At 46.9% G+C, this 27150-nt stretch overlaps 1 protein-coding gene across 1 annotated transcript; it reads right to left on the reverse strand.

Moving 5' to 3' along the window:
- Window positions 1–1415: 1415 nt before the first annotated feature.
- On the reverse strand, window positions 1416–27150 carry LOC137623700 (coiled-coil domain-containing protein 167-like). The gene is made up of 3 exons (XM_068354525.1): window positions 26994–27150; window positions 3522–3619; window positions 1416–2006 (listed from the first exon to the last, which is right to left on the reverse strand). The coding sequence occupies exons 2-3, from the start codon at window positions 3611–3613 to the stop codon at window positions 1784–1786; spliced, it is 315 nt and encodes a 104-aa protein (XP_068210626.1). The 5' UTR covers window positions 3614–3619; window positions 26994–27150; the 3' UTR covers window positions 1416–1783.

Below are 27150 nucleotides of genomic sequence, written 5' to 3' on the forward strand. Positions count from 1 at the left end.
GGTTGGTTTCGACCTGGCTTTTTCATTAGAAGGGGCTAGCGTTCGATCCCAAGTACGAAGTAGAAATTTATTTCTATTTGAACACGATGTTGTATGGATATTTATCCATATATATACAAATATATAATTAAATATATATATAAATATATACATATATATTATATACATGTACAAATATATACATATACATATATATTATTGTTTTATGGATACTTTGGTTGATCCCAGCCTGTGAATAGGATCACTGACCAGAGTCTCAAGGAACATCCAGACTTATGTCTCCTTTCTTTTACAGAAGGTCCGCCTACATGGTATGGTTCCCGGAGTCATGCACGCTCTGCTACGAGCTGTCCTCCCTACTCCTGAACGATGATGTAAGTTGGTTCTAATTTGTTCCTTTTGGTATCCTTTGGCGATGATTTAATTTGTTCTTGATATATGTATACATCGCTTATTGAGGAGAACGGTCTTCTCCTTCATCACTAATCCCCTCACCTCTTTCAGGATGATGATGAATCTCTCCGGGCTGCAAGAGCGGCTCTCCGCCCTTGGGTGTCAAGATTTGGAAGGAATGCTCCATCTGGCGGACCCTATCTCCTCGACGGAGACATGGCCTCTCACCTGTTCCCGGGCTCTACTACTGCGGCAGTTCCACCGGAGACAGCGGCCCCGTTAATTGAGGTGGTTAGAGCAACCATTCCAGCGGAAGAGGAAGTTTTATTGGAGGGGGACGTGTCCTCTCTAGAGTTGGACGTCGAACCCATGGACGAGCAGGTAGGTGGTGATGAGTTTTGAGCCTTCAGCTTTGCCATTATCTGCGTCACCGGTCCTAGGACCCTCAAAGGATCCCGATGTTCATATTACTTTGCATAAAACCGTGACTGCTAAAAGACGAAGTCCGCTAAGTCTGGGGCTTCGTCAGCGGGTCGTGCTCAGGATCCCTCCTTCCCCGCCGACCTGATCAGGGATATGGTTAAAGAGCAGATACAACACATTCTAGGGCAAGCCAAGGAGCTATGACGGAGCTCAAAGATATGGTGACGAATCTGATCCGTTCAGGAACTCGGATGTCTCCCCCTACAGTCCCAGACGCATCAAAGTAACCTCCTTCGATAAAAACAACCCATAGAGATTTGCCTTACATGCTCCATATATAGTGCCTTGGTTAGGTTAGACAAGGTACCGAAGGTAACGGTAATATTTCCTAAAGAGCAGCCCCAAGCTGTCTGGGCCAGGACGTTGTCGGTCTGGGGGTACGCTAATTCCAAGCTTACTCCACACAATGGGGCCTACGCCATATTTACAACTGCTCCCATTAAAGTCTCTTGTCACATTTACAGAAAAACGCGAGTGTAAGTATAAAAAAAAAAAGATTGGCCCAGTTGAAAAGAAGGGAGATCAAAGGACAAAATGAATTCTTGCTTATTTTTTAATTAAAGTTCTGACTGAAAAAAAGTTTACCAATCAATTACACTTGATTTTATTTAACAGACTGCTGAATACTGTACCATAATTCAATCAGTATTTTACTTAAGAAGCTGCACTAATGCTACAACAAGTAACAAAAAGTATAAAATAACAAAATATCTATTAAACCTATTCAGAAATGGTAAAAGACAATATACCTTCTAGATTTTAAATTAACATGTGGAACTCTTAACAGCTCAATCATATAAAATACCCCAGTAAATTAATAGGATTGCACAGTTGCTACCCCCTCATTCCTCTTCTAAGACTAACCCCATAATACTGCTATTCAAGTTAATGAGCTGGGTAAATATTCTCAGCTTGAAAACAATAATCCATATAGAAAATAAATCATAAGTCCTAGTGCTAACAACAACACAGACAGAATCATGGCTACACGATTTTCTCCTCGCAGTACTCTAAGGTCCCTTTCGTGCTGAGAAAGATGTGTCTTAATGTCCTTGACTTCTTTTTCTAACAATTTCTTTTCCTCATTAGGATAATAACGTTTCCGTAACCGCGTTTCGATGAAGTCTAATCTGTTGATTAAACACGAAATACTATTAGTACTCATTTATCACAGAGACCTTTTACTGATAGTAATGTACTTAAGAACTTTAACTCGCTTGAAATTTATAAAGATCACACGCTCTAATCAACTAAAATTCTATAAGTCTAATTAATCTTTGTTATATAGTAATTAGCAAGCCCTGGAAATTTGTTTTCGGTAAGCAGCCACTTGAAAAGTTGAATTCTCACATTTCATAGTATGTATAATAAATGGTTAGCTACTAGGGTACTTTAGTATTATTATATTAACCAATTGAATTGTGAAAGAGAAATATAAAACTTTCATTTTATAAAAAATTTAGATAGTTCCTTAGTAATGAATACTGTATATTAAAATAAGAATAATAAACCATACAAAACAAATTAACAAATAAAATATTTTGGTTTCTCTTTTACTGTACATCAAATATGATCAACTTGGTATTCAATAAATAAACTTAGCAAGATTTTTTAATGGTCAAGAAACTTTGTAAAAAATGTATGGCACAATATTGAGATCACAAAAAAGCATAGTTAACTATCTACTGGAGGAGGCAGCAATCAAATTTCCAGGGCTACTTTTCAGAAAAGTTGCAAGAAACACAAAATACAATTTCAAAATTCTTGGAAAAGAAATATGGTACTGTACTGATTACAGTTATAATTCATTAGAAAAAAGACCAAAGTTATACAAAAGTACTAAATCTGGAAGGAACTAAGGATATGTTAACTCTAAATAGGGATCAATCACAAAGTGACAGTGTTAGCTGATGAGAGCAAAGTGTCCCTAAAATAGAGGTGCTTTGATCACTTGTAAATCATCACAATAAAAGCAGAGTAACTTTTATGTTAAAAGAAATAAACCCATCCATTGAGTAACAGTATAACCCAAAGTAGTTGTGACACCAGTTCATATAGGTCACTCAATCATAAGAGATAAGTCAGAATTTTATACGTAGAAAACAAATCAGAATTGAAAAAAAAAAAAAAGAGAATTACAAGAAGAAACAGATTATGAACCCTAAAAACTAAAAAAGATTATTATGGACCCTAAAGACTAAAAAAAAAAATAATAATTTCCTAATGTATATGTTAAAGCAGGAACACACATTTTCTTATTTTAAATAGTTCTTAGGATTATGCACATTTTTAATGCATACCTTTTGCTTTAACCTGACACCCTATTCACATGAAAAATAAAAAGTAAAAAACATCAACTGCTTATACTTTATACATGTACAGTATATTATTGTAAAGTACTTTATGGCCAAAACTCATATGCTTACTCAAAGGACTTAGCTATTTTCAATGTGGAAAAACTTATTAGTTTTTTCTCATTTTCATGAACAGTGCAAAAATTTATATTCCATAAAGGTAACCACGAGAATCTATACTGCAGTTACCATAGTTTACTACAGTATCAGAATATGAGCACCTGACTATCACTAACACAATGTTTTAATATATTTCACATAAAAATAACCTTACAAATTCACGTGTCCTACCTTTCGTAACATTCTTTTATCTCCCGTGATGTGTCTTCAAGCTGACTCATTACTGATGTATTACGACGGCGAACTTCACTCTTTTCCACCATTGTTGCCTAAATTGAAATATAAGATAGGCATTTTAACTTTGAAATAAAATCTATTTAAACTAAATAATACCAAAAATAATGTGTACAGCACCCTCTAAAGTTTTCATCTAATACATGATTAGAAGTCCATGAAGAGGAGTTTTACAGTTAATATGACAAATTTGGAAATATGTATTTTTCCTAACTACAAACCTAGAGCTCTTTACAGAGGGGACAGCCGAAACTAGCAGTAAAACTTTTATGCGAGGTGTAACTACACTCCACTAGCACTAGTAAATGAATGTCACTTTGCAATTGTGGCAGGGATTCCTGGGGGTAGGTGATGGCAGGACGAGTATGTGTAAAGAGCTCCAGGTTTTTATAGTTAGGAAAAATGTTATTTTGATAATAAAATAAATTTTTGAATATACTTACCCGGTGATTATATAGCTGCAACTCTGTTGCCCGACAGACAACTCTAAGGTAAAAACTCGCCAGCGATCGCTACACAGGTTGCGGGTGTGCCCAACAGCACCATCTGTCGTCCAGATACCCAGTACTCAATGTAAACAAAGACTCAATTTTCTCCTCGTCCCACTGCGTCTCTATTGGGGAGGAAGGGAGGGTCCTTTAATTTATAATCACCGGGTAAGTATATTCAAAAATTTATTTTATTATCAAAATAACATTTTTCAATATTTAACTTAGCCGGTGATTATATAGCTGATTCACACCCAGGGGGGTGGGTAGAGACCAGCAATATATGTTTACACTTTTATGAGCTAAGAGTTTTTATTTCATTTTAGAAGTTATCAAAATAACAAAAACAAAATAAATAGGTACCTGGTAAGGAAGTCGACTTGAACAATTACTCTGCCTTTTAAGTACGTCTTCCTTACGGAGCCTCGCGATCCTCTTAGGATGCTGATTGACCCCTAGGATCTGAAGTATCAAGGGTTGCAACCCATACAACAGGACCTCATCAAAACCCCTAATCTAGGCGCTCTCAAGAAATTACTTTGACCACCCGCCAAATCAACCAGGATGCGAAAGGCTTCTTAGCCTTCCGGACAACCCATAAAACAACAATAAAAACATTTCAAGAGAAAGATTAAAAGGGTATGGAATTAGGGAATTGTAGTGGTTGAGCCCTCACCCACTACTGCACTCGCTGCTACGAATGGTCCCAGTGTGTAGCAGTCCTCGTAAAGAGACTGGACATCCTTTAGAGAAAAAGACGCAAACACTGACTTGCTTCTCCAATAGGTTGCGTCCATTATACTTCGCATAGATCCATTTTGCTTAAAGGCCACGGAAGTTGCGACAGCTCTAACTTCGTGTGTCCTTACCTTCAGCAATGCTTGGTCTTCCTCACTCAGATGGGAATGAGCTTCTCGTATTAACAGTCTGATAAAATAGGATAAAGCATTCTTTGACATAGGCAAAGATGGTTTCTTAACTGAACACCATAAAGCTTCAGATAGGCCTCGTAAAGGTTTAGTTCGTTTTAAATAGAACTTAAGAGCTCTCACAGGGCATAAGACTCTTTCTAGTTCATTGCCTACCATATTCGATAAGCTGGGAATATCGAATGATTTCGGCCAAGGTCGAGAAGGTAGCTCATTCTTGGCTAGAAAACCAAGTTGTAGTGAACATGTAGCTTTTTCAGATGAAAATCCGATGTTCTTGCTGAAGGCATGAATCTCACTGACTCTTTTAGCTGTGGCTAAGCATACCAGGAAAAGTGTCTTTAAGGTGAGATCTTTCATGGAGGCTGATTGTAGCGGCTCAAACCTGTCTGACATGAGGAATCTTAGTACCACGTCTAAATTCCAACCAGGTGTAACCAAACGACGCTCCTTCGTGGTCTCAAAAGACTTAAGGAGGTCCTGTAGATCTTTATTGTTGGAAAGATCTAAGCCTCTATGCCGGAAGACTGATGCCAACATGCTTCTGTAGCCCTTGATAGTGGGAGCTGAAAGTGATCGTTCTTTTCTCAGGTATAAGAGAAAGTCAGCTATTTGAGCTACAGAGGTACTGGTCGAGGATACAGATACTGACTTGCACCAGTTTCGGAAGACTTCCCACTTCGATTGGTAGACTCTAAGGGTGGATGTTCTCCTTGTTCTAGCAATCGCGCTGGCTGCCTCCTTCGAAAAGCCTCTAGCTCTCGAGAGTCTTTCGATAGTCTGAAGGCAGTTAGACGAAGAGCGTGGAGGCTTTGGTGTACCTTCTTTACGTGTGGCTGACGTAGAAGGTCCACCCTTAGAGGAAGACTTCTGGGAACGTCTACTAGCCATCGAAGTACCTCGGTGAACCATTCTCTCGCGGGCCAGAGGGGAGCAACTAGCGTCAACCTTGTCCCTTCGTGAGAGGCGAACTTCTGCAGTACCTTGTTGACAATCTTGAACGGTGGGAATGCGTATAGATCTAGATGCGACCAATCTAGGAGAAAGGCATCTATATGTATTGCTGCTGGGTCCGGGATTGGTGAGCAATATATTGGGAGCCTCTTGGTCATCGAGGTTGCAAAGAGATCTATGGTTGGTTGGCCCCAAGTGACCCAAAGACTCTTGCATACATCCTTGTGGAGGGTCCATTCTGTTGGAATTACTTGCCCCTTCCGACTGAGACAATCTGCCATGACATTCAAGTTGCCTTGGATGAACCTCGTTACTAGTGAAATGTTTTGACCTTTTGACCAGATGAGCAGGTCCCTTGCGATCTCGTACAACGTCAGTGAGTGGGTCCCTCCTTGCTTGGAGATGTACGCCAAGGCAGTGGTGTTGTCCGAGTTCACTTCCACCACTTTGCCTTGAAGGAGAGACCTGAAGCTTTTCAAGGCCAGATGTACTGCCAGTAGCTCCTTGCAGTTGATATGCATTATCCTTTGACTCGAGTTCCATAGTCCCGAACATTCCCGACCGTCTAATGTCGCGCCCCAGCCTACGTCCGATGCGTCCGAGAAGAGAACGTGGTTGGGAGTCTGAACAGCCAGGGGAAGACCCTCTCTTAGGCTGATACTGTCCTTCCACCAAGTCAGGCAAGACTTCATCTTCTCGGAAATGGGGATCGAGACCGCTTCTAGCGTCTTGTCCTTTTTCCAGTGAAATGCTAGGTGGTATTGAAGAGGACGGAGGTGTAGTCTTCCTAATGACACAAACTGTTCCAGGGATGATAGCGTCCCTATCAGACTCATCCACTTCCTGACTGAACATCGTTCCTTCTTCAGCATGTTCTGGATGCATAACTGGGCTTGGCTTGTTCTGGGGGCCGACGGAAAAGCCCGAAAAGCTAGACTGTGAATCTCCATCCCTAAATACACAATAGTTTGGGATGGGACCAGTTGTGACTTTTCCATATTGACAAGGAGACCCAATTCCTTGGTCAGATCTAGAGTCCACTTTAGATCCTTCAGACAGGGACGACTGGAAGAAGCTCTGAGAAGCCAGTCGTCCAAATAGAGGGAGGCTCGGATGTCCGCTAAATGAAGGAATTTGGCTACATTCCTCATCAGCCTCGTAAACACAAGAGGAGCTGTGCTTAGGCCAAAGCACAGGGCTTGAAACTGGTAGACAACCTTTTCGAAAACGAATCTCAGAAAAGGTTGGGAGTCCGGGTGGATGGGGACGTGGAAGTAGGCGTCCCTTAGGTCTAAAGAGACCATCCAGTCTTCCCTTCTGACCGCTGCTAAGACCGACTTTGAGGTCTCCATGGAGAACGTCTGCTGTGTGACAAAGACATTCAGAGCACTGACGTCTAGCACCGGCCTCCACCCTCCTGTCTTCTTTGACACCAAGAAGAGTCGGTTGTAGAATCCCGGAGATTGAAGGTCCGAGACTCTGACCACTGCTCCCTTCTCTAGTAAAAGAGACACCTCCTGTTTCAAGGCTCGTCTCTTGTCTTCCTCTCTGTACCTGGGAGAGAGATCGATGGGAGACGTTGCTAGAGGGGGTTTCCGTACAAACGGGATCTTGTACCCCTCTCTTAGCAACTTCACAGATTGTGCATCTGTGCCTCTCTCTTCCCAGGTCTGCCAGAAGTTCTTGAGTCTGGCTCCCACTGCTGTCTGAAGAAGCTGGCAGTCAGACTCTGCCCTTAAAGGACTTGGTTCCTTTCTTCTTTCCTCGTTTCCCTTCGGCACGAGCACCTCCTCTGCTGGAGGCTCTGCCACGAAAGGGCGGAATAAAACGGGACGCTGGAGTGTCCATCCTTGGTCTAGCTGACAAGGTAGGCAAAGGGGTAGCTTTGCGAGCGAAGGACGCAACAAGATCGTGAGTGTCCTTCTGTATCAATGAAGCGGCTATTTCCTTAATCAGGTCTTCTGGAAAAAGGCACTTGGAAAAAGGAGCAAAAAGAAGCTCGGATCTCTGGCACGGTGTAACTCCAGCTGAAAGGAATGAGCATAGGTTTTCACGCTTTTTAAGGACTCCGGACACAAATGATGCAGCAAGCTCATTAGACCCATCACGTATGGCCTTGTCCATGCAGGACATAATGAGCAAGGAAGACTCTTTCTCTGTCGGAGAGATCTTTCTGCTTAGGGCTCCTAGACACCAGTCTAAGAAGTTAAAAACTTCGAAGGCCCTAAAGATACCTTTCAAAAGGTGGTCCAGGTCCGAAGATGACCAACATATCTTTGAGCGTCTCATGGCAAGGCGGCGGGGAGAGTCTACGAGGCTTGAGAAGTCGCCCTGGGCAGAGGCAGGAACTCCCAAGCCGAGAACTTCTCCCGTGGCATACCAGACGCTCGATCTAGAAGAGAGTCTAGCAGGGGGAAACGTAAAGGCTGTCTTCCCTAAACTCTTCTTGGACTGCAACCATTCTCCTAACACCCGCAAAGCTCTCTTGGACGAGCGTGCGAGGACGAGTCTAGTAAAGGCAGGAGTGGTAGACGGCATGCCTAACACAAACTCTGACGGAGGAGAACGAGGAGCCACAGAAACAAACTGGTCCGGAAACATCTCTTTGAAAATGGCCAAAACTTCCCTAAAGTCCAAAGAGGGTTGAGTAGACTTAGGCTCGTCCAATTCTGATTGTGGTTCATCTATGTGTGCAGCAACATCATCATCAGAAAGTCCCTCATCCGATAACTGATGAGGAAACGGTAACGGAGTGGGTAACGGCTGGTTCGCTGAGTCCGGTCGCACGGGTGCATGCGTGACTGAGCCGGACGCAACGTCATGGAACTGCTGCCCAGTCTGTGAACTGGCAACAACCATGGCAGCGCGGGGACGCACAGCGTCTACTCCAGACTGTCTGGACTGATGTGGGTGCGCAGTGGAAACCACACTGGGTTGCGGAGGTTGACGCACCGCGTCAAAACAAAGCAACTCTGACGGTTGGTGAACCTCCCGAACGTCAACGGAGACCTCCGTGCGTCGCTTAACGTCAACATGCGGCTGGCAGATCACACTGGAACGCATGGGTGGCGGAACTCTCTCAACTGGTGTGCGTGAGAAGGTTACCTCAGCGTCCACAGGACGCACAACCGATCGTGTGGAAGGTTGTAGGCTAGGTACTGCACTAGCTGGTGCGGCAGCAACCTTCTCCGCACGAAAGTCCTGCATTAGAGACGTTAGTTTAGACTGCATGTCTTGCAGTAGAGACCACTTAGGGTCTACAGGAGCAGGTGCGGCGACAGACGGTGTTACTGTCTGAAGCGGTACCGCTTTGCCTCTCTTAGGCGGTGAGCAGTCATCGGATGACGGCAGCGAGTCCGAACTGACCCAGTGGCTACAACCGGGCCGTTGGACTTGCGCTGAAGGGACCGACTAGCGTTTAAGCGGTCGTGAGACCTTGGTCCAGGGTTTCTTGCGAGAAACACCTTCCGAAGACGAGGTATAAATGGGCTCTCTCGTCTTAGTTAGGTAGGAGCGATCTTGGGTAGATACGCCCGATACCACGGAGGGAACGTCTGTTCGCTGATTAAAGCCTCTCGAACCCATTTGTCGTACGACATTGCTTCTCCCCTGGACTTGGGAGCTTGCAAGAGGTCCCGGACTAGGAGGACGACAGGCACGAACAGACGAACCCTCAAGCGCAACACTATCCACAACACTATCACTCGGCACTTTAGCACTTCCCACTGCACTTTTGCACTTAAGCTCCTTCACATCCGCCATGAGCTGATTACGGTCACTAGCAAGGGACTCAACTCTCTCACCCAGAGCCTGGATGGCACGCATCATATCAGCCATCGAAGGTTCCTGAGTGCCAGGAGGGGGGTTAGGAGCAACCACTACAGGGGAAGGAATAGGTTGTGGGGCATGAGGAGAGGATATATCAACAGAACGAGAAGAACTTCTCCTAACTCTATCTCTCTCTAGCCTACGTGTATACTTTTGGAATTCGATAAAATCGAATTCCGAAAGCCCAACGCACTCCTCACACCGATCTTCCAATTGACAGGTTTTATCCCGACAATTGGAACAAACAGTGAGGGTCGATAGAAGCCTTCGGAAGACGCCTTGAACAGTCCCTAGCATTGCACTTCCTAAACTTTGGGACTTGTGAAGGGTCAGCCATTTTGAATTGGTCAAAGGGAAATTCAAAAAACTATCAAAAAGTCATCAACAAAGAATCCGTTATCAAAAAGAGTTCAAGGATTTGTGTGAAGAGAAACCCTGCACAGCGAAAACTCAAAACTAGAATAAAGTACTTCACCAATTAGTTGTGAAAAAACTCCAGTTTAGCAACAGCGAGTAAGTACGTCTTGTCGATAGCTCGACAGAGAGAAAATTGAGTCTTTGTTTACATTGAGTACTGGGTATCTGGATGACAGATGGCGCTGTTGGGCACACCCGCAACCTGTGTAGCGATCGCTGGCGAGTTTTTACCTTAGAGTTGTCTGTCGGGCAACAGAGTTGCAGCTATATAATCACCGGCTAAGTTAAATATTGAAAAATTCAAATTACAGGTATTTCCAAATTTGTCATTTATTCTGGCAATATACAGTATACATATATACAAACATTTATGCTCTTTACACCATGTAGTCACCCTTAGGTGGCTGGTATTCCAAAAAAACCAGCTAGTGACTGACCCGGGATGTTACTCTGTGCTTTGCATAAGTTGTTTAGAGGCACCCTATCACCTCGCTAACTCGTAGAGTTAATGGCCTGGGCAATCTGTAAGAACTAAGCATTGTGAGTTAACCAGGTAAACTTAAACTTGGAGCTAAACCCCACAATTAACCTAGATCTAAACATTGCCCAATTCCACCTCATAGGGAGATCGGAGATGTAACAAATTACAAGATAGAGCATGCTAAGTATTCCAATATTGACAGTGAGGTCAAAAGAAAAGCCAGGAATGACCGGAGAGAATATTTCGGCAGTAATGCAGATGAGGCTGACAAAGCTATGAATTCAGGGAATGGCTATGGTGTAAAAACTGCTCACAGAACTATTAATGAAATCTCTACTGGGGCAAAGAAGAAGAAGCATTAACCCATCAAAAAGAGATGGATGGATCTGTTTTAACAACAGAAGATGAAGAAAGACAATATTGGATGGAACACTTTAGTGAGGTTATGAATAGGAGATACGAAGGAAAATACTTGATTGATATACCTGAAGCACAGGACGACCTTGATGTGCCCTCGAATGAATTCAGTGTGTTTAAAGCTGAAGCTGTCATTAGAAACTCAAGAGATGGAAAGCCCTGGATACGATGGAATAACTGCCGAGATGATACTGGGTGGAAAATGAAGTGACCCCTAGAATACTTGCAAGATTATTTTGTAGAATGTGGAGTGAAGAGGCAAAATCTGATGAATGGGAGTAAGGAGTGTTGGTAAAAATGGCAAAAAAGGGAGACCTGACTGATTGCAATAATTACAAAGGGATCAAACTTATGTCTGTTGTTATGAAAATACTGTATATAGCATGCTTATTCTAAAGACTGGGGAGAAAGATTTATGAAAAGCAGAGAGATAAACAGGTAGGATTTTGAAAAGGGTAGAAGTTGTACACACCAAAATTTCATTTTGAGACATGTTGCACAGCAATGCGTAGAATATAGAATTCCACTTCTGATGGCATTTGTGGACTATGAAAATGCCTTAGTGTACACCGGCCAATTTTGTGGAGAGTCCTGCCTTATTATGGAATTCCTCTTATATATGGCAATTTGATCAAGTCTGTTCATGAGCATAGCAAGTGCAAAGTTAATGGAGTGCTATCAAATGAATTTCCAGTGAACAGCAGGGTACTCAAAGGTAATGTGTTGTCACCTATGTTGTTTAACCTCCTCATGGATTTTGTAATGCATAGAACAGTCGAAGATGGTGGAGAAGGACTGGACTGGATTGGCAATAGGAAATTAGCAGACCTAGAGTATGCTGTCAATGCTGTCCTGATTAGCAGAACACCACAGGCTTTGCAATGCTTGCTTACCAGAATGAATGAAGTATCACATGAGGTTGGGCTCAAGATAAATAGAAGAAAGACAGATGATGAGAATGGAATATGCAATGGGAGATGAAATATCATTGGAAGGAGAAAGGACTAATAAGGTAGAATCATTTAAATATTTGGGAACTATGATCTCTAATACAGGGTCTTTAGAACTGGAATTTAATGAAAGATTGAAAATAGCAAATCAGACTATATACTGTATCAGTTTAGTAAGATCAGTGTTACCACACGGACATGAGTCATGGTATGACAATGAAACAACCTCCAATAGCTTTAGTAGATTTGAGAACAAAGCCCTCAGAAGGATATTGGGAGTTAAATGGAGGGACACGATTAGAAATTAAACTAAATGAGAGATTACTCGATGCCATAGGCTTCTGTGGATGAATGGTAGATGGGGATGGTTTGGGTATGCTCTTTGCACTGCCCAAGAGAGATTAGTTGACCAAATGTTTAGCTAAGCTCCATAAGGCACTAGAAGAGTTGGAAGACCCAACCTACATGGCTGAGGACTATGAAGTGTGAAGTAGGAGATGATGAATGGAGAAGTATTGAATTAAAAGCTCAAGATAGAGACTGATGGAATCAAACCGAGGCCCTTTCCATCAACAGGCATAGGAGGAGATGATGATGATATACGTGTGTGTGTATACAGTTTGCCCTCACTTTTCATGGGTTTATTCTTTGCCATTTTGCTCGTTCTTGACACAGAAAACCTTATGATCTATTAAATAAAAATTCCCATATTCGTGGGTTAGTAATAAGTACAGTACTCTCGCAGTACGGCAATTTCAAACAGCCTGCGCTCCTTTACACAACTTATCTCTCCGCCTAGCGAGGCGAAATCCAGCTATGTGAACGCTGGCGAGCATTACCAAGCGCTGACGAACGCCTGCAAGGGCCAGCGAGCGCGGGCGAACATTGACGAGGCAAGTGTTGCCTCGCACCTGTAAAGATGGTACATATAAGTTGTGAGCACCTGTGGGTACAAGTAAGTATGTGCTTCCAAAGAAGCATGAACTTGAGGCAACAGCAAACTGAAGCTCTGCGTGCTGGCGAGTAGCATTTCACAAACTGGGTTGCTTGCTGACCTTTGTCAAGCTGAAGACCTGAAGGCATGCTAACACATACAGGTAATCTAGTATCTACCTGTACTTGTCTTCCCACCTGCACATATCGCACTAGGGAGGTAGTGCTCACTTGTGCGCAAGTAGTCAAACTTACTAGCATTTGAGAGTCAGATAAGACAAACTCACTATGGTGAGCAGCCCGCAAAGTTAAGGTAGCACATGTACCCCTATCAGGCAGAGAAGCTCGCCCACCCACCTCACTAGGTGGTTGGGTGCGCAACAGCGTACAAGACTCCGAGAAACTGAGGTTAGAGCGCACTCCCCCCCTAACACATCATAGAGATACTCTCCTGCTTGTCATTTCCCCTAAAAGCGAAAAGCGAGAAAGCTGGGCCACTGCAATACGCTTGCGCAGAGAGTAGCAGATTCTCTTTCGAAACAGGTTGAAACCTTGGGCGAGGAGCAGTAACTGCATGCAGTCGCCCAACTCCATCGTCATCAAACTCCAAAAATTTTTGTTCCGAAGAGCTAGAGCAAGGCTTGGGCAAATCCATTACCCGTCGGCGGAAACCAATTAGGCGAAGGCCATCTCTGCGGCAGCCAGGAAGGGCAACTAACACCTGTGACCACCGCAGAGAGCTCTTCCCACAAGCGGGAAGGCTGCTGACAGCATTCAGCGAAGGGTAACCTTCCGGGCAGAGCACTCTACTTTCCATCGAGCTGAGTAAGAGCTTAAGTTTTAAGATCGTCATCGAGTGCTGCTGTGAAATGTAGCTAAAGCTAGTTTCTGGATTCACTCCAAAGGGATCCCCCTACTGGAAACCCCCCGGGGGGGTGAACCAGTCTGCAACTGTTTTTGTTCCTACGCCGGAGTTGTAGGAACAAAGGTGAGCTGAAGCAGAGTGCTGCAGCTAACTGTAGCACCCTCAGAAACTATTCCTTAGCATAGGGACCCAAAAGCCCCAAGCAGGATAGACTTCCCCGGAGGTGGCCAGCATTACTTCGCTAATGGAAGCGACACCCTCTGCACCTAAGGGAAGTCCAGGGTCTGTACTTTGAAAAGAAAGAGTTTTAAGCTTTCAGACCAGTTGCTTTTACTCATTAGCCGTTTAAAAGGTTTTTAACAGGAAAGCGAGACTACGTCTTTAATCTACCAAGCCGAAATAAAAAATGACAAATTCGAAGATAATTTGTATTTTTCCTAACCATACAAACCTTAGCTATTTACAAAGGGTATTACTTTTAGCGCAGCTGAAATGACGAGCCAATAGTTTTTAACGAGGGTTAATTACCCCCGCGCTAGTTAGCGGGGGGTGGGGAAGGGTAGCTTGCTACCCCTCCCCCCTCCACACACCAGTGACTTGCTTCACTTCACTTAGAGGTAGGACTTGACTTGGGGGTCAGGGATGGCGGGCACATATGTGTAAATAGCCAAGGTTTGTATGGTTAGGAAAAATACAAATTATCTTCGAATTTGTCATTTGTTCCGTAACCGAAATACAAACCACGCTATTTACAAAGGGTGACTTACCCCTTAGGAAGGGTGGAAAGTCCCCAGCCTTACTGACTTCGGCTTGCCCGGGGGCTCGATCCCTCAGTGAGCAGCACTAGAGAGAGGGAGCCCCTGTACCAACGAGTGGCCTACATAAGCAGTGTGAGGAGGAGAGTGTGACTCGTCCTATGAAGTTGACCTTGAGACCTTCAGATAGGAATTCTAGGATAGGACGTTCCCCATACCACCTCGTCAGGGTATGGGAGACGCAACAGTATTAATCTTAATACTAGGAGCACAAAGAAGCATGGGTTACCTGCAGAGGTCGAGGTCAGCTATGCGAGGACCAGGATGCTGCTTCCCCAAGAGAGGGGAGAATGAAGAAAGAAGTAAGGGTCAGACATACTCTTTCATTCACGCAGACTAAGACCGGGTAACAACGCCCTCAACCTACTGCTACTTGTCCAAAAAGGAGCCTGAGGTTAGACCAGCTGTTGTGCAGCCACCACAGGGCCGATAGAGAACATATCGAGGCTCCTGTGGGTCACGTCTTGCAGGTAGTGGGCTGTGAAGGTCGTTTGACGCTTCCAGACCCCAGCTTGAAGTACCTGCGTCACAGAGAAGTTTCTCTTGAAGGCCAGGGATGTAGCAATACCCCTGACATCGTGGGCCCGAGGGCGACGTGACGGAGGAGGGTCAGGATTCAGGGCATGGTGGATAACCCTTCGAATCCAAGCTGAGATGGTGTTCCTGGTGACCCTCCTCTTTGTCCTGCCTGCGCTCACAAACAAAGCTCGCACATGAGGACAGACTGCAGCCGTTCTCTTCAAGTAGTACCTCAGACACCTCACTGGGCATAGTAGCAGCTGGTCTGGGTCGTTTGTTACAGAACGGAGACTCGCGATCCTGAAAGAGTCGAACCGAGGATCCGGCACTCCAGGATTCTGAGTCTTGGCCACAAACTCAGGGACGAACCTGAACGTTACCTCCCCCCATCCCCTTGAATGGGCGATGTCGTACGAGAGACCATGAAGTTCACTAACTCGCTTGGCCGAGGCCAAGGCGAGTAGGAAAGCCGTCTTCCAAGACAGGTGGCGATCGGAGGCCTGGCGTAATGGCTCGAAGGGAGGTCTCTTGAGAGACCTGAGGACTCGAACCACGTTCCAAGGAGGGGGTCTCACTTCCGACTGGGGGCAGGTAAGCTCATAGCTACGTATGAGTAAAGAGAGTTCTAGCAACGAAGAAATATCCACGCCCTTCAATCTGAAGGCCAAGCTTAAGGCTAAGCGATAGCCTTTCACCGCCAAGACAGAAAGGCGCATTTCTTCTCGCAGATACACGAGGAAGTCCGCTATTGCTGGAATAGTGGCATCGAGTGGAGAGATACCCCTTCCACGACACCAACCACAAAAGACTCTCCACTTCGCTTGGTAGACTCCCTCAGAGGACCTTCGCAGGTGCCGAGACATTCTCTCCGCAACCTGTTGCGAAACGCCTCTCTCCGCGAGGAGACGCTGGATAGTCTCCATGCGTGAAGCCGAAGCGAGGCTACGGCCCTGTGAGGGACACCGGAGTGGGGTTGTCTGAGAAGCTCGTGTTGTGGAGGAAGCTCCCTTGGGAGTTGCAGAAGGTCCGGAAACCATTCCGCGTGATGCCATAGCGGAGCTACTAGAGTCATGGAACAGTTGACCGATAGTCTGGTCCTGTTGAGCACCCTTCTCATCAGACAGAATGGTGGGAAGGCGTACACGTCGATGTTGTCCCACCGTTGCTGGAAAGCATCTTGCCAGAGTGCCTTGGGGTCCGGGACTGGTGAGCAGTACAGGGGCAGCTTGAAGTTCAAGGCTGTCGCGAACAAGTCCACCGTCGGGGAACCCCACAAAGTCAGGACTTTGTTGGCTATCTGAGGATCCAAAGACCACTCGGTACTCACTATCTGCGAAGCCCTGCTCAGACTGTCGGCGAGCACATTCCTCTTGCCAGGAATGAAGCGAGCTGATAGTGTTATCGAGTGGGTTTCGGTCCACCTCAGAGTCTCTACTGCAAGATGGGATAGCTGTTGCGAAAAAGTGCCTCCCTGCTTGTTGATATAAGCCACTACCGTGGTGTTGTCGCTCATCACCACCACGGAGTGACCCGCCAGGGACCGTTGGAACTGCTGAAGAGCCAGAAAGACGGCCTTCAATTCTAGCAGGTTGATGTGTAGGCACTTTTCTGATTCTGACCAAAGGCCTGAGGCCCTCTGGTTCAGAACGTGCGCCCCCCACCCTTCTTTTGACGCGTCCAAAAACAGTCAATTCCGGGGGGAGGACGAGAAGACTCACTCCCTTCCGCAGGTTCTCGTCGGCCAGCCACCACCGCAAGTCCGTCTGTTCCAGAGACCCCATTGGGATCAGAATGTCCGGGGAATCGGATCCTTGATTCCACCGGGACTTGAGCCGCCATTGAAGGGATCTCATCCTGAGGCGGCTGTTTGGATCCAGACGGGCCAGGGAGGATAGGTGGCCTAAGAGACGCAACCACGATTGGGCGGGGAGTTCTTTTCGCCTGAGGAAAGGCTCCGCCACCCTCCTCAGCCTTTCTATCCGGTCGTCTGATGGAAAGGCTTTGTGGAGATTGGTGTCTATTAGCATGCCTAGATAAACCAGTCGTTGGGACGGCTGCAGAGAGGACTTCTCGAGGTTTACCACGATCCCCAGATCCTGGCAAAGATCCAGAAGCCTGTCTCGGTGCCGAAGAAGGGTCGACTCCGAGTCTGCTAGGATCAGCCAATCGTCTAGGTAACGAAGGAGACGAATGCCGTTCCTGTGCGCCCAAGATGAAATCAGGGTGAACACTCTGGTGAACACCTGAGGAGCTGTGGAGAGACCGAAACACAGCACCTTGAACTGGTAGATCTTGTTGTCTAGGCAGAATCTCAGGTACTTCCTGGAAGACGGATGGATTGGGATCTGGAAGTACGCGTCCTTTAGATCCAGTGTACACATGAAGTCTTGTGGTCTCACCGCAAGTCTGACCGTGTCTGCTGTCTCCATGCTGAACCGGGTTTGTTTGACAAACCTGTTCAGAGCTGAGAGATCGATGACGGGTCTCCAGCCTCCAGTAGCCTTCTTTACAAGAAAGAGTCGACTGAAGAAGCCTGGGGAGCCGTCCACCACCTCCTGGAGAGCACCCTTCTCGAACATGGTCTCGACTTCGGCCTGAAGGGCCAGCCCCTTTGCCGATCCCATGGCATAGGAGCTCAACGACACTGGATTCGCTGTCAGGGGAGGTTGAGATGACGTGAACGGGACGCGATAACCTTGGCCGATCACTGAGACCGTCCAAGCATCGGCCCCGTGTTGCTGCCACCTGCGGACGCAACGCTGAAGGCATCCCCCCACAGGTGGACACGCAGGGGGACTGCCACCCCTAGGGCTTGCGGCCGCGGCCGCCACCCCTAGGAGTCTTGCCTCCCCTGGAGGACTTAACGCCCCTCTTGACCTTGGCTGGAAAGGGCTGGGGCTTAGACACCACTTTCTTAGCTGCCGGTGCCTGTTTGGGAGCCTTACGAGGCTGTTGCTGCTGTTGTGGCGGGGCTGGAGGCTTATAGGGCCGAGTTGTAAGGGCCCTGTGGAGGAGGGAGTCCGTGCTGGATTTCCTCCACATCTCAGCCGTTCGCTCCAAGTCTTGAGGCTCAAACAGGCTCTCCCCCAGAAGGGAAGCATGTCGGAGCCTACACACATCTACGGCGGGGACCTTCGGATGGAATCTCTCGAACACAGAATCGCGACGCTTCAACACCGAGTTGGCCCACAGGGTGGTAACCTGGTGCGCCAAAAACTCGATGGAGCGGGTGCCCGAGAGCAAGAAGGTCTCTAGGGCCTTCCTATTGGTCTCCTTGGACAAGTCCTCCGATCGCAATAGGATGCCCAGAGATCCTAGCCAGAAGTCCAGCCACGAAGTGGCCTGCATGGCACACTTAGCGACCTTCTCGTGGTTAAGGATCTCTGCCGCCGAGAACGACACCTGCCGGGCAGAGAGTTTCTCCAGGGGAACTCCCTTCGCCAGCTCCTCCACAGAGTGATGGAGAGGAAGAGCGAGGTTGTGGTCACCCAGGATCTCGAAATACCTCCTCTGCTGAAGGCGAGGAGGAGGGATAAGCTTGTTCCCGGCAGTGGAACGACTGGAGGAGGCAAGAAGTGCGAGCTGAGCGTTGGCCCTAGCTCTGGCACGCTTCAGCCCCCGAGACCAGGGCAGAGCTGCACTGGTCTTAGGGGCCTTCCGAACGTCAAACACTTCATCCAGAATCGTGTCTTTGCCTTCACGGGGGGCGATGACTGGATCCGTAAGTCTGTTAAGTGTCCTTATCAGGCTTAGGACCTGCCAGAAGGCATGTTCGGACTCTTGCTGTTCTCCTCCCTGCGGGCTGGCAGCTAAGTCTCCTGCCCCAGGAATCTCTTCCTGGGGTGATACGTGGACATTCCCCTGGGTAGTCGTGGGTTCCTGACGAATCCTTGCAGAGGATTTAGGGACGGTCTTGGAATCCTTGGGTTCCCTCCTGGGAGGGATACAGGATCCCAACAACGAGGTTCGAGGGGCCCCTTCCTCACGAGACGATTCTCCTGCCTGAAGCGAAGTCTCCCCCCCTGGTGCCGAGGGGAAGACTACCGCCCCACTGGACTCACCTGAGGACGGAAAGGCCTCGTCCACGGGAGAAGGAGAGAGTACTCGTGCAGGAGAAGGGACCTTCGAGACCGACCTCTTGGGAACCAACTTTGCCCTAGGGGAAGTCACCACGAAGTCCACTCCTCTCTTTCTCTTCAGCGTAGGAGAGACAGCCGCTGGTTTGTTACCCTGGCCGGCGAGTGCTGGTTTCATAACCCTCACTAACGCCCGTGCCAGCGGACCAAACCAAGTCTGCTGCTCCAAGGACACAGAGTCCGAAATCCTCGCTAAAGAGAAAGGGATCGGGCGATCCTTTGGAGTGGACACGACGGTACCTGCCTGAAAAGAAGGTGGGGAAGAATGCTGTACTGACCTGTCTTCGTCCTGCACTACCAACCTGTGCTTGGATGGAGGTGATCCCGAGTGCCGTCTAGGAGCACGCATCCCTGCTGCTACCACCGGCTGTGGAATTCGCCACGAACGATGGTCGCGCGAGGGCGAATGGTCGCGCGGGCGAGCGATCGCTCGGGCGCGCAGGTGGATGATCGCGCAGGCGCACAGGCGAGCGGTCGCGAGGGTGGGCAGGTAAATGAACACGTGTCCGAGGCGACGAACGCAAGCGTTGGCGCGATGGCGAGGGATCGTGCTGCCGCGTAGGTGAGGAAGATCGCTGGCAATGTAGATCCACAGGCGATCGATGACGAGCTGGTGAGTGCAGTCGCTCAAGTTGGCGATGGCGCGATGTGGTATGTCGACGCACTGGTGTGCGATGGTAAGCAGCATGCGCAGGTGAATGACCGCGTAATGGTAAGCGATGGCGAGCAGCATGCGCAGGTGAATGATCGCGTGATAGGGTGCGATGGTGATCAGCATCCGCAGGAGGGCGATCGTTCAGGGTTGTGCGATGAGGAGCAGCATGCGTAAGCGGGCGATCGTTCAGGGTTGTGCGATGGCGAGCAGCATGCGCAGGTGAATGATCGCGTGATGGGGTGCGATGGTGATCAGCATCCGCAGGAGGGCGATCGTTCAGGGTTGTGCGATGAGGAGCAGCATGCGTAAGCGGGCGATCGTGCAGGGTCGTGCGATGGCGAGCAGCATGTGCAGGCAGGCGATGGCGAGCAGCATGTGCAGGCAGGCGATCGCGCAATGGCGAGCTAGAAGCTGGCGAACCATGTTCCTTCAGGAGCGTTGGCGAACGTCGGCGCGCTAGTTGTCGCTGTTGAATAGGCGATACTAAGATCGCCTGTGCGTGCTGGCAAGCAGGTGAACGCTGGTGAGGAGGTAATCGCTGGCGCGTAGGTGATCGCTGGCGAGCAGAAGGTCGACGCGTGTCCTGTGAGAGGACAGGTGGTGCGGCGCGTTTACGAGCAGGAACGGGAAGATCGCTGGCGCGTTGGCGAACATGTGTTTCTGACACGCGCAGCACGATGTTGCGTAGCCACAGGACCAGGCAGATGGTGAGCAGGGAGTTCAGCAGGAACTAAAGGGTGGTCAGAGACCGCAGGGCGATGGTCCTCAAATGAGCGCTGACGCTCGGGAGAGCTGACGAGCAGGAGAGCGCTGGCGAGGGGGGCGATCATCAGGAGAGAGCCGACGAGCAGGTGAGCGTCGGCGAGCAGGAGAGCGTCGGCGAGCAGGAGAGCGTCGGCGAGCAGGAGATCGTCGACGAGCAGGAGAGCGCTGGCAAGCCGGAGATCGCTGGCGAACAGGTGAGCGCTGGCGAGCAGGAGAGCGCTGGCGAGCAGGAGAGCGCTGGCGAGCAGGAGAGCGCTTGTGCGCTAGCACTGCTCGCGTAAGGGAAGAATCCCTTAGCCCCGAAGGGACCGTTGCCCGTCGGGTGAAGAGTTCTCCAGAAGGCGAAGATCCGGCAGGAGATGGTGAGCAGTCTGCAGAGAGGTTCAAGGAGGGCGGAGCAGTAGGTTGAGGCTGACGAGGAGAGTCCCCCCCGGAGGACGAAGACCCAAAAAGGCGTCTCTTAGTCCCCCTGTAAGGGGAAGGGAGGCCCTTGTGGCGTAGAGGGCGGTGAGCCTTACGGCGGAGGCGGCCTCGGGGGAGATCGTCGGGACCATCGGTCCTCCGAAGGGGAGTCTCCGTCAAAACACTTCCCTCAGAAGGAAGCTGAGCAGCAGTCGAGACCGAAGGACTCACTTCCCCCTTCGAAGGATGTACGGAAGGAGGAGGAGAGCCTTGAGCACCATCACCAGCAACAGCACCTGCGGCGGAAGGCCCAGCCACGTCGGAGGCCTCTGTCACCACGACGTCGACAATAGACAGAGGGTCTACCTCTGCTACCACCGGCGACTGCTTAACAGCGGCCCCCAACGAGACAAGGTCAATAAGAGCGACCCTGGAGGGCAAGCCCTTAAGCCCCAGGGACGACCAAATCTGTAAAAGATCATCACTGGATAAGGCATTATCAATAACCTCCCCCGGAGGAGGAGGGGGAACCGCCTCGCTATGGGAGGCGACGCCCTCTCCCCCCACCGAAGGTAGGGAAACAGAACAAGGGCCTGCGCTCCCACTCGGACGACTCTCCTTAGGAGGTGGCCGAGGGGGAGCTTCGGAGGAGGTTTGGGCGGCGGAAGAAGAGTCCCGAGAACCTTCCTCCTTCAAGGCTAACCCCGGAGGAGAACGGTCTCTCTTGGACTTCTTCTTACGCCGACGGCCAAACCTCTCCCACTGGGAGGCAGACCACTCCCTGCACTCACGGCACATGTTATCCTGGTCACACCGTCGGCCCCGACATTGAGGGCAGAGGGTGTGTGGATCCGTATTAACGTCCGACATGAAAGTCCCACAAGGACGGCCGGCAACTCCAGGGCATGTACGCATAGTAAAGAAAATAACTGAAGGTCAACTTCCAACCAACACACACGCTGAAAAGAAAAAGCAGAAAATTAAAGGCTGTCACGAAGGCGATGAGCAGACACGTCTGATCACCGCCGAGCCAAAAGTGAAGTGAAGCAAGTCACCGGTGTGTGGAGGGGGGAGGGGTAGCAAGCTACCCTTCCCCACCCCCCGCTAACTAGCGCGGGGGTAATTAACCCTCGTTAAAAACTATTGGCTCGTCATTTCAGCTGCGCTAAAAGTAATACCCTTTGTAAATAGCGTGGTTTGTATTTCGGTTACGGAACAAATGACATTCGGTTACTATTGTTGATGTGAGCGGGATGGTTGGTTTAACCCCAACTCCCCCTTTGCTAACTGGTGGATGGTAGTTACACCTCGTGGAAAAGTTGTACGGCTAGTTTCAGCTGTTGCCGAAATATATCTCTACTGTAAAAAGCATAAGGGTATGTATATAGTGCCAGAACAACAGAAGTTTAATTACCAGTAATCAGTAAATAAAAGCTTGTATATACTTGCATATGGATGGACAAAAAATATTCCACCTACAATACAATCCCTTGACCTACCGTATGTGAGCAAGTGAAAATATTCTTCAATCATACCCATTACAGTTTTATCTTCAACTAGAGGGGCACTCAATAGAGCACAGACCTCCGCCAAAGCAACTTATTTCTTGACCTTTTACTCAACCTTGCCTTTTGGCATGGAGTTTCATACACTCAAATATGAGCCAAACTTATGGCTGATTACGTGAACAGGACACATTTTGCTTGACCATGACCTTGACCTTTGACCTCCCAAAATTTAATCATTTCCAGCTTTTTACATTGCAGTTAATCACTACAAGTTTCATTACTCTATGATTAAAATTATGGCCAGAAAGCTGTTCAAAAACAATCACACAAACAGGGGGAAAACATAACCTCCTTTCAACTTCGTTGGCAGAGGTAATAACACTGCAATACATAACAATAAAAGTCCATTGAATGGTTAGTTAAAAATATTACAAATTTATATGACCATCAACAGTTTAGATTTCAATAAAGATGAAAATGGCTATGTTAACAAAAACAAATGAGAGGATGCCAGAGTGAATGAGCCTCTCACCCTCCACTTGGTTTTGCTTGCCCCATTTTTCTTTTCTTTTTTTTTAGCTAGTGATTTTGTGTATGTTTCCTTTTGTTTCTTCTCTGTATCACAATAGATGAGAAGAGATAAAACCTGACGAAACTATTTTACATGCTTCTGTTGATTCTCCTGTGTCCTGTGCAGGGGCTACTCCTATTTGTGGGAATCCCCTCATTCTTTGTCTTTCATAGTCTTCTCCAGCAAGTCATACTGAGCCTAAGAATACTTCTGCATCTTCAATCATGAATGCTCACTCAATATTGACCAGGCGATCTCTTGATTCCTTTATCCCTCTTTACCATGCTTCTTTACAGTATTAGGTTCTCTTTCGAATCCCTTTCCATAGAAATAATTGGTTCATTGTCAACACCTGGTGCACTGTCCCTCACTTAAGGTTGGAGATCCGTCCACCCAGAGAACAGCTGGGAAGCCAAGAGTAGTTAGTTACAGCCCGAGTTCAAGTTGTGAGTGGGCAACCCGTAGTAGGCCCATCAGCCATGGCTGGCGTCAATACTCAACAAGATGCCCAATATTATAAGTCTTTGAGATGTATTTTAACCATTTCCCCTCTAAGTCCGTTCTCCCCAAGTGTGTCTATAACTTAAAAGTGATTCAAAGTTAATTATTACTTATAAGCATTTTACAGTAAATTGTTCCAAAAATCCGTAAATCCACAAGAGATTTACTGTAGAGTTCTATTGACAATATCATTAAAGAGATTCAGTCATTCACTTTGGAGAAGATTTCTGCTCATGTTCTGTGAAAAATAATTCCTCTTTACGATGTAGAAGCTGTCTAATTTCACGCCTCCCATCATTTATTATTTAATGGCCACAAACATGTGACAGTCCAGGAGTCCGACCAGATGTTCGGATTTGCGTAGATTAAAGAGAGAACTGCCCTAACACCTCAACATGTAGGTGGATGAGGAGATGTGAATCCTCTTGTAGCCGAGTTACAGATTCTCTGTCCTTGTCGAAAGAGATGAGTACTCCAAACTCGTAGGAGGGGATTACCCATTATGGGGCAAACCTAACTCGAGGATGAGAAAGGAGTTATCTGTAGAGAAGAACATCGGTCGATGGGCGAACTCAGGCTGCAGGAGAGCGTCACGGTCAACGGGTTGACGAACAAGACCAAGGTCAAGCTAAGGGTTGGTCGTACAAGCCTCTCCGGAGGAGAATCTTACGGATGGAGGGCTAAAGTTGCTTTTATAAGTTCCGAGAGTGTAGGCCAAGAGGGAGCACAGGCCGACGAAGACAGAAAGCAAGAGGAGAGGAATCCTCACATCTAAGTTGCTATAGCCGTAGCATAAGCAAGATCTGAATTCAATCCCCAAAGACAGAGGGAATGCAAAAAAGGAATAACCCCATGCAGGTGTGAAGGGCCAAGGAGAAGATAAAAGGAATTGACCCAAAAACCGTGACAAAGATCCGACAAGTTCTCAAACTTGTGGAGAGAAGAGAAGGAAATAACCCCAAATGATTAAGTTCATAAGACACATTCCGAATCACAGGAGAAAGGCGGCAGAGGCAAGTGGTCGGAAGACTTCTGCTGCAGCAACCGCTGTCTAGAACTATGTTCTACCTGCCTGAAGGCAGTGTATAAGTGGGGTACCCCTATACCGTAAAGTGACGCAAGGGAAGATGTAGCGAGCGGAAGAAGCAACTTCGTCCCAGAGGCACAAGGCACGTCACCCCACTAGTAGTAGAAGTAGTAGTACTAATATTGGTCGTGGTGCGAAGAAAACTTTTGTGAGGGATGAATGCTGTGAATGCTGACAAGGAATGGAGAATGGCTAAAAAAAGGGTCATGTGATATTGACCAAGGCACTAATTTGTCATTTACACGATGATTACAGTTGTGACCTGGTTCTAATAAGGGAAAATGGGAAATTAAAAATAATTCCTTTTTATTGAAAATTTCATGAGGCAAAAGTTTATATAATGAAGTGATTCTGAGGGTTGTTAATATTTATTAACCTATCAGTAAACATCAAAACCTCATGTTTCTTAACCTAATCTAGCATGACGTGTCCATAATCACAGAAAACTCCCTTTAATTATTTACAATTTAATATAACAGGTACTTGATAAGCAGAGCATGGTTTTTTATAATGTAGTACAGTATAGTAAAATATTTGTTTGGACTTTGATCACGGCAAACTCACTATTTTGAACCCCCATAATTTATACATGGGTGCTACTGACAACCAGTATACTGTACTTTTCGTTAAACATCCCTTTTTACTCTTACTCATCTGTATTTGACTGCCACGGGACAGTTCTCCGCCCAGTTCATAAAATTCCTGGTAGGTGGTCTCCTTGTTCTGACTTTGATTTTCAATTTACTGTATCATTATAGTTGGTTGTTATTTATAGTCTCTCATCAGAGATGTTTTCAGTCATATGACTTTTTCCTCCACATCTATAAAATGAGTCTCAGGTTATTGGCATCTGCCTCAGACGCCGTCAACTTGAGACTCATTTATTGAAGCGGCATTTATTGGGAACTGTCCAAACATTGGTTTTTTCCTTTAAGAGGGAATAACATGTATTCCTTGTGTATTCATAGGTATTTTGAAGTTGTGATGACATTTTTCGAAAACTACTTTTCAAGTTTTAAGGATGTAACCAGGAAATATGTCTGGAAACACAGTTTCATTAGGGAAGCTGGTCAGAAAGTAAATACTGGGATACGCCTCGTCTTAAATTAAGCCAAGGGCATGGCGGCCTAATGGGGGAGTAGCCCTTGCATTAGGTAAGGATACTAATTTTGGGTTAGGTTAGGGGGGAGAACATTATGTTAGGTCACAACCTTATATCTAATTCCTATTTATAATACGGGAGCCTTTGTATATCGGCGGCCAGTTCTTCCTGCTTGTATAAAATTGGATATCAACTAACCTAATCTTTCCCCCTTAACCTAACTTACATGTCTTGTCCTTACCTATTTACCTAAATGGGGGGGGGGGGCGTTAAACCCCCTTGGACTGCTGTATTCTGTCAGCCGTTATCATACATACACCATATATGAATTTTTTTTGGAGCCTTTGTATATCAGTGGCCAGTTCCTCCCATGTGGATTAGAAATGGGAATTAACTGACCTCAACTTTCCCCATTAACCTAACCTACAAGCCATGTCCTTACCTACTTACCTAACGGGGGTGGGGGGGGGGTTAGGTTAGTCGATGTCCATTTTTAATAAACACGTGAGGAAATGGCCGCTGATATACAAAGACTCCTAGGGAGTTATTGGGCATGGCTATCACCATACTGTACACATATCATACAAGATCTAAGGAAACCTTCGCATAATGACGGACAGGACCTCTCGTGAGCATAGGACACATCTAATTTAATCTATAAGCCGTGCCCTTACCTACTTAACTAAGGGGAGGGATTAAGGGGTCAAGTCCACGACGAATAAAGTCAGAGGGTGCCACGTTCGGTTAGGGAGAACCAATCCTAAGATAAAAACCATATGGTCAAGCATTACCACTCGAGATAACTTAGGCATATAAATACCAATTTGAATTTTTGTATATAGTGTCTTATGAAATGTATAGTGTTCCTTAAATCCTATGGCAAGTTGAATAAAAATACATCAATCACTTAACGTCTACCGACCTTCCTAGAATACAATATTTTTCTTTTAAAATTTCACTATTAACAAAGACTAAGATCATTGGGCTGAGAAGCGCTTCAATTCGGCAATAGGCCTAACTGGGAACTTTCTCTTGTAACCAATTATCAGCTAGATCTAAAAGTATATTAGCATCATAAGGCCGTACCTGATTATGATATGATGGTGTGCAAGACACCAATAATCAGGTTGTAAACGTTGTGCTTAGCTTTTAGGCGAAACACCTGTTGGAGCAACAACACAGCTACAGCCTCGTTCGTCCTTTTGTTTATGGCACTGTTGTGACGTCACGAACGCGAGCCGAG

Source organism: Palaemon carinicauda, chromosome 30 (assembly GCF_036898095.1).
Source record: "Palaemon carinicauda isolate YSFRI2023 chromosome 30, ASM3689809v2, whole genome shotgun sequence".
Taxonomy (NCBI): domain Eukaryota; kingdom Metazoa; phylum Arthropoda; class Malacostraca; order Decapoda; family Palaemonidae; genus Palaemon; species Palaemon carinicauda.

What these genes read in the sequence shown, in the direction of transcription:
- LOC137623700 (XM_068354525.1), bottom strand. Translation starts at nt 3,613, where the DNA reads ATGGTGGAAAAGAGTGAAGTTCGCCGTCGTAATACATCAGTAATGAGT. An exon ending in ATAAAAGAATGTTACGAAAG is followed by an intron (nt 2,007 to 3,521) that starts GTAGGACACGTG and finishes TTTAATCAACAG; the next exon opens with ATTAGACTTCATCGAAACGC.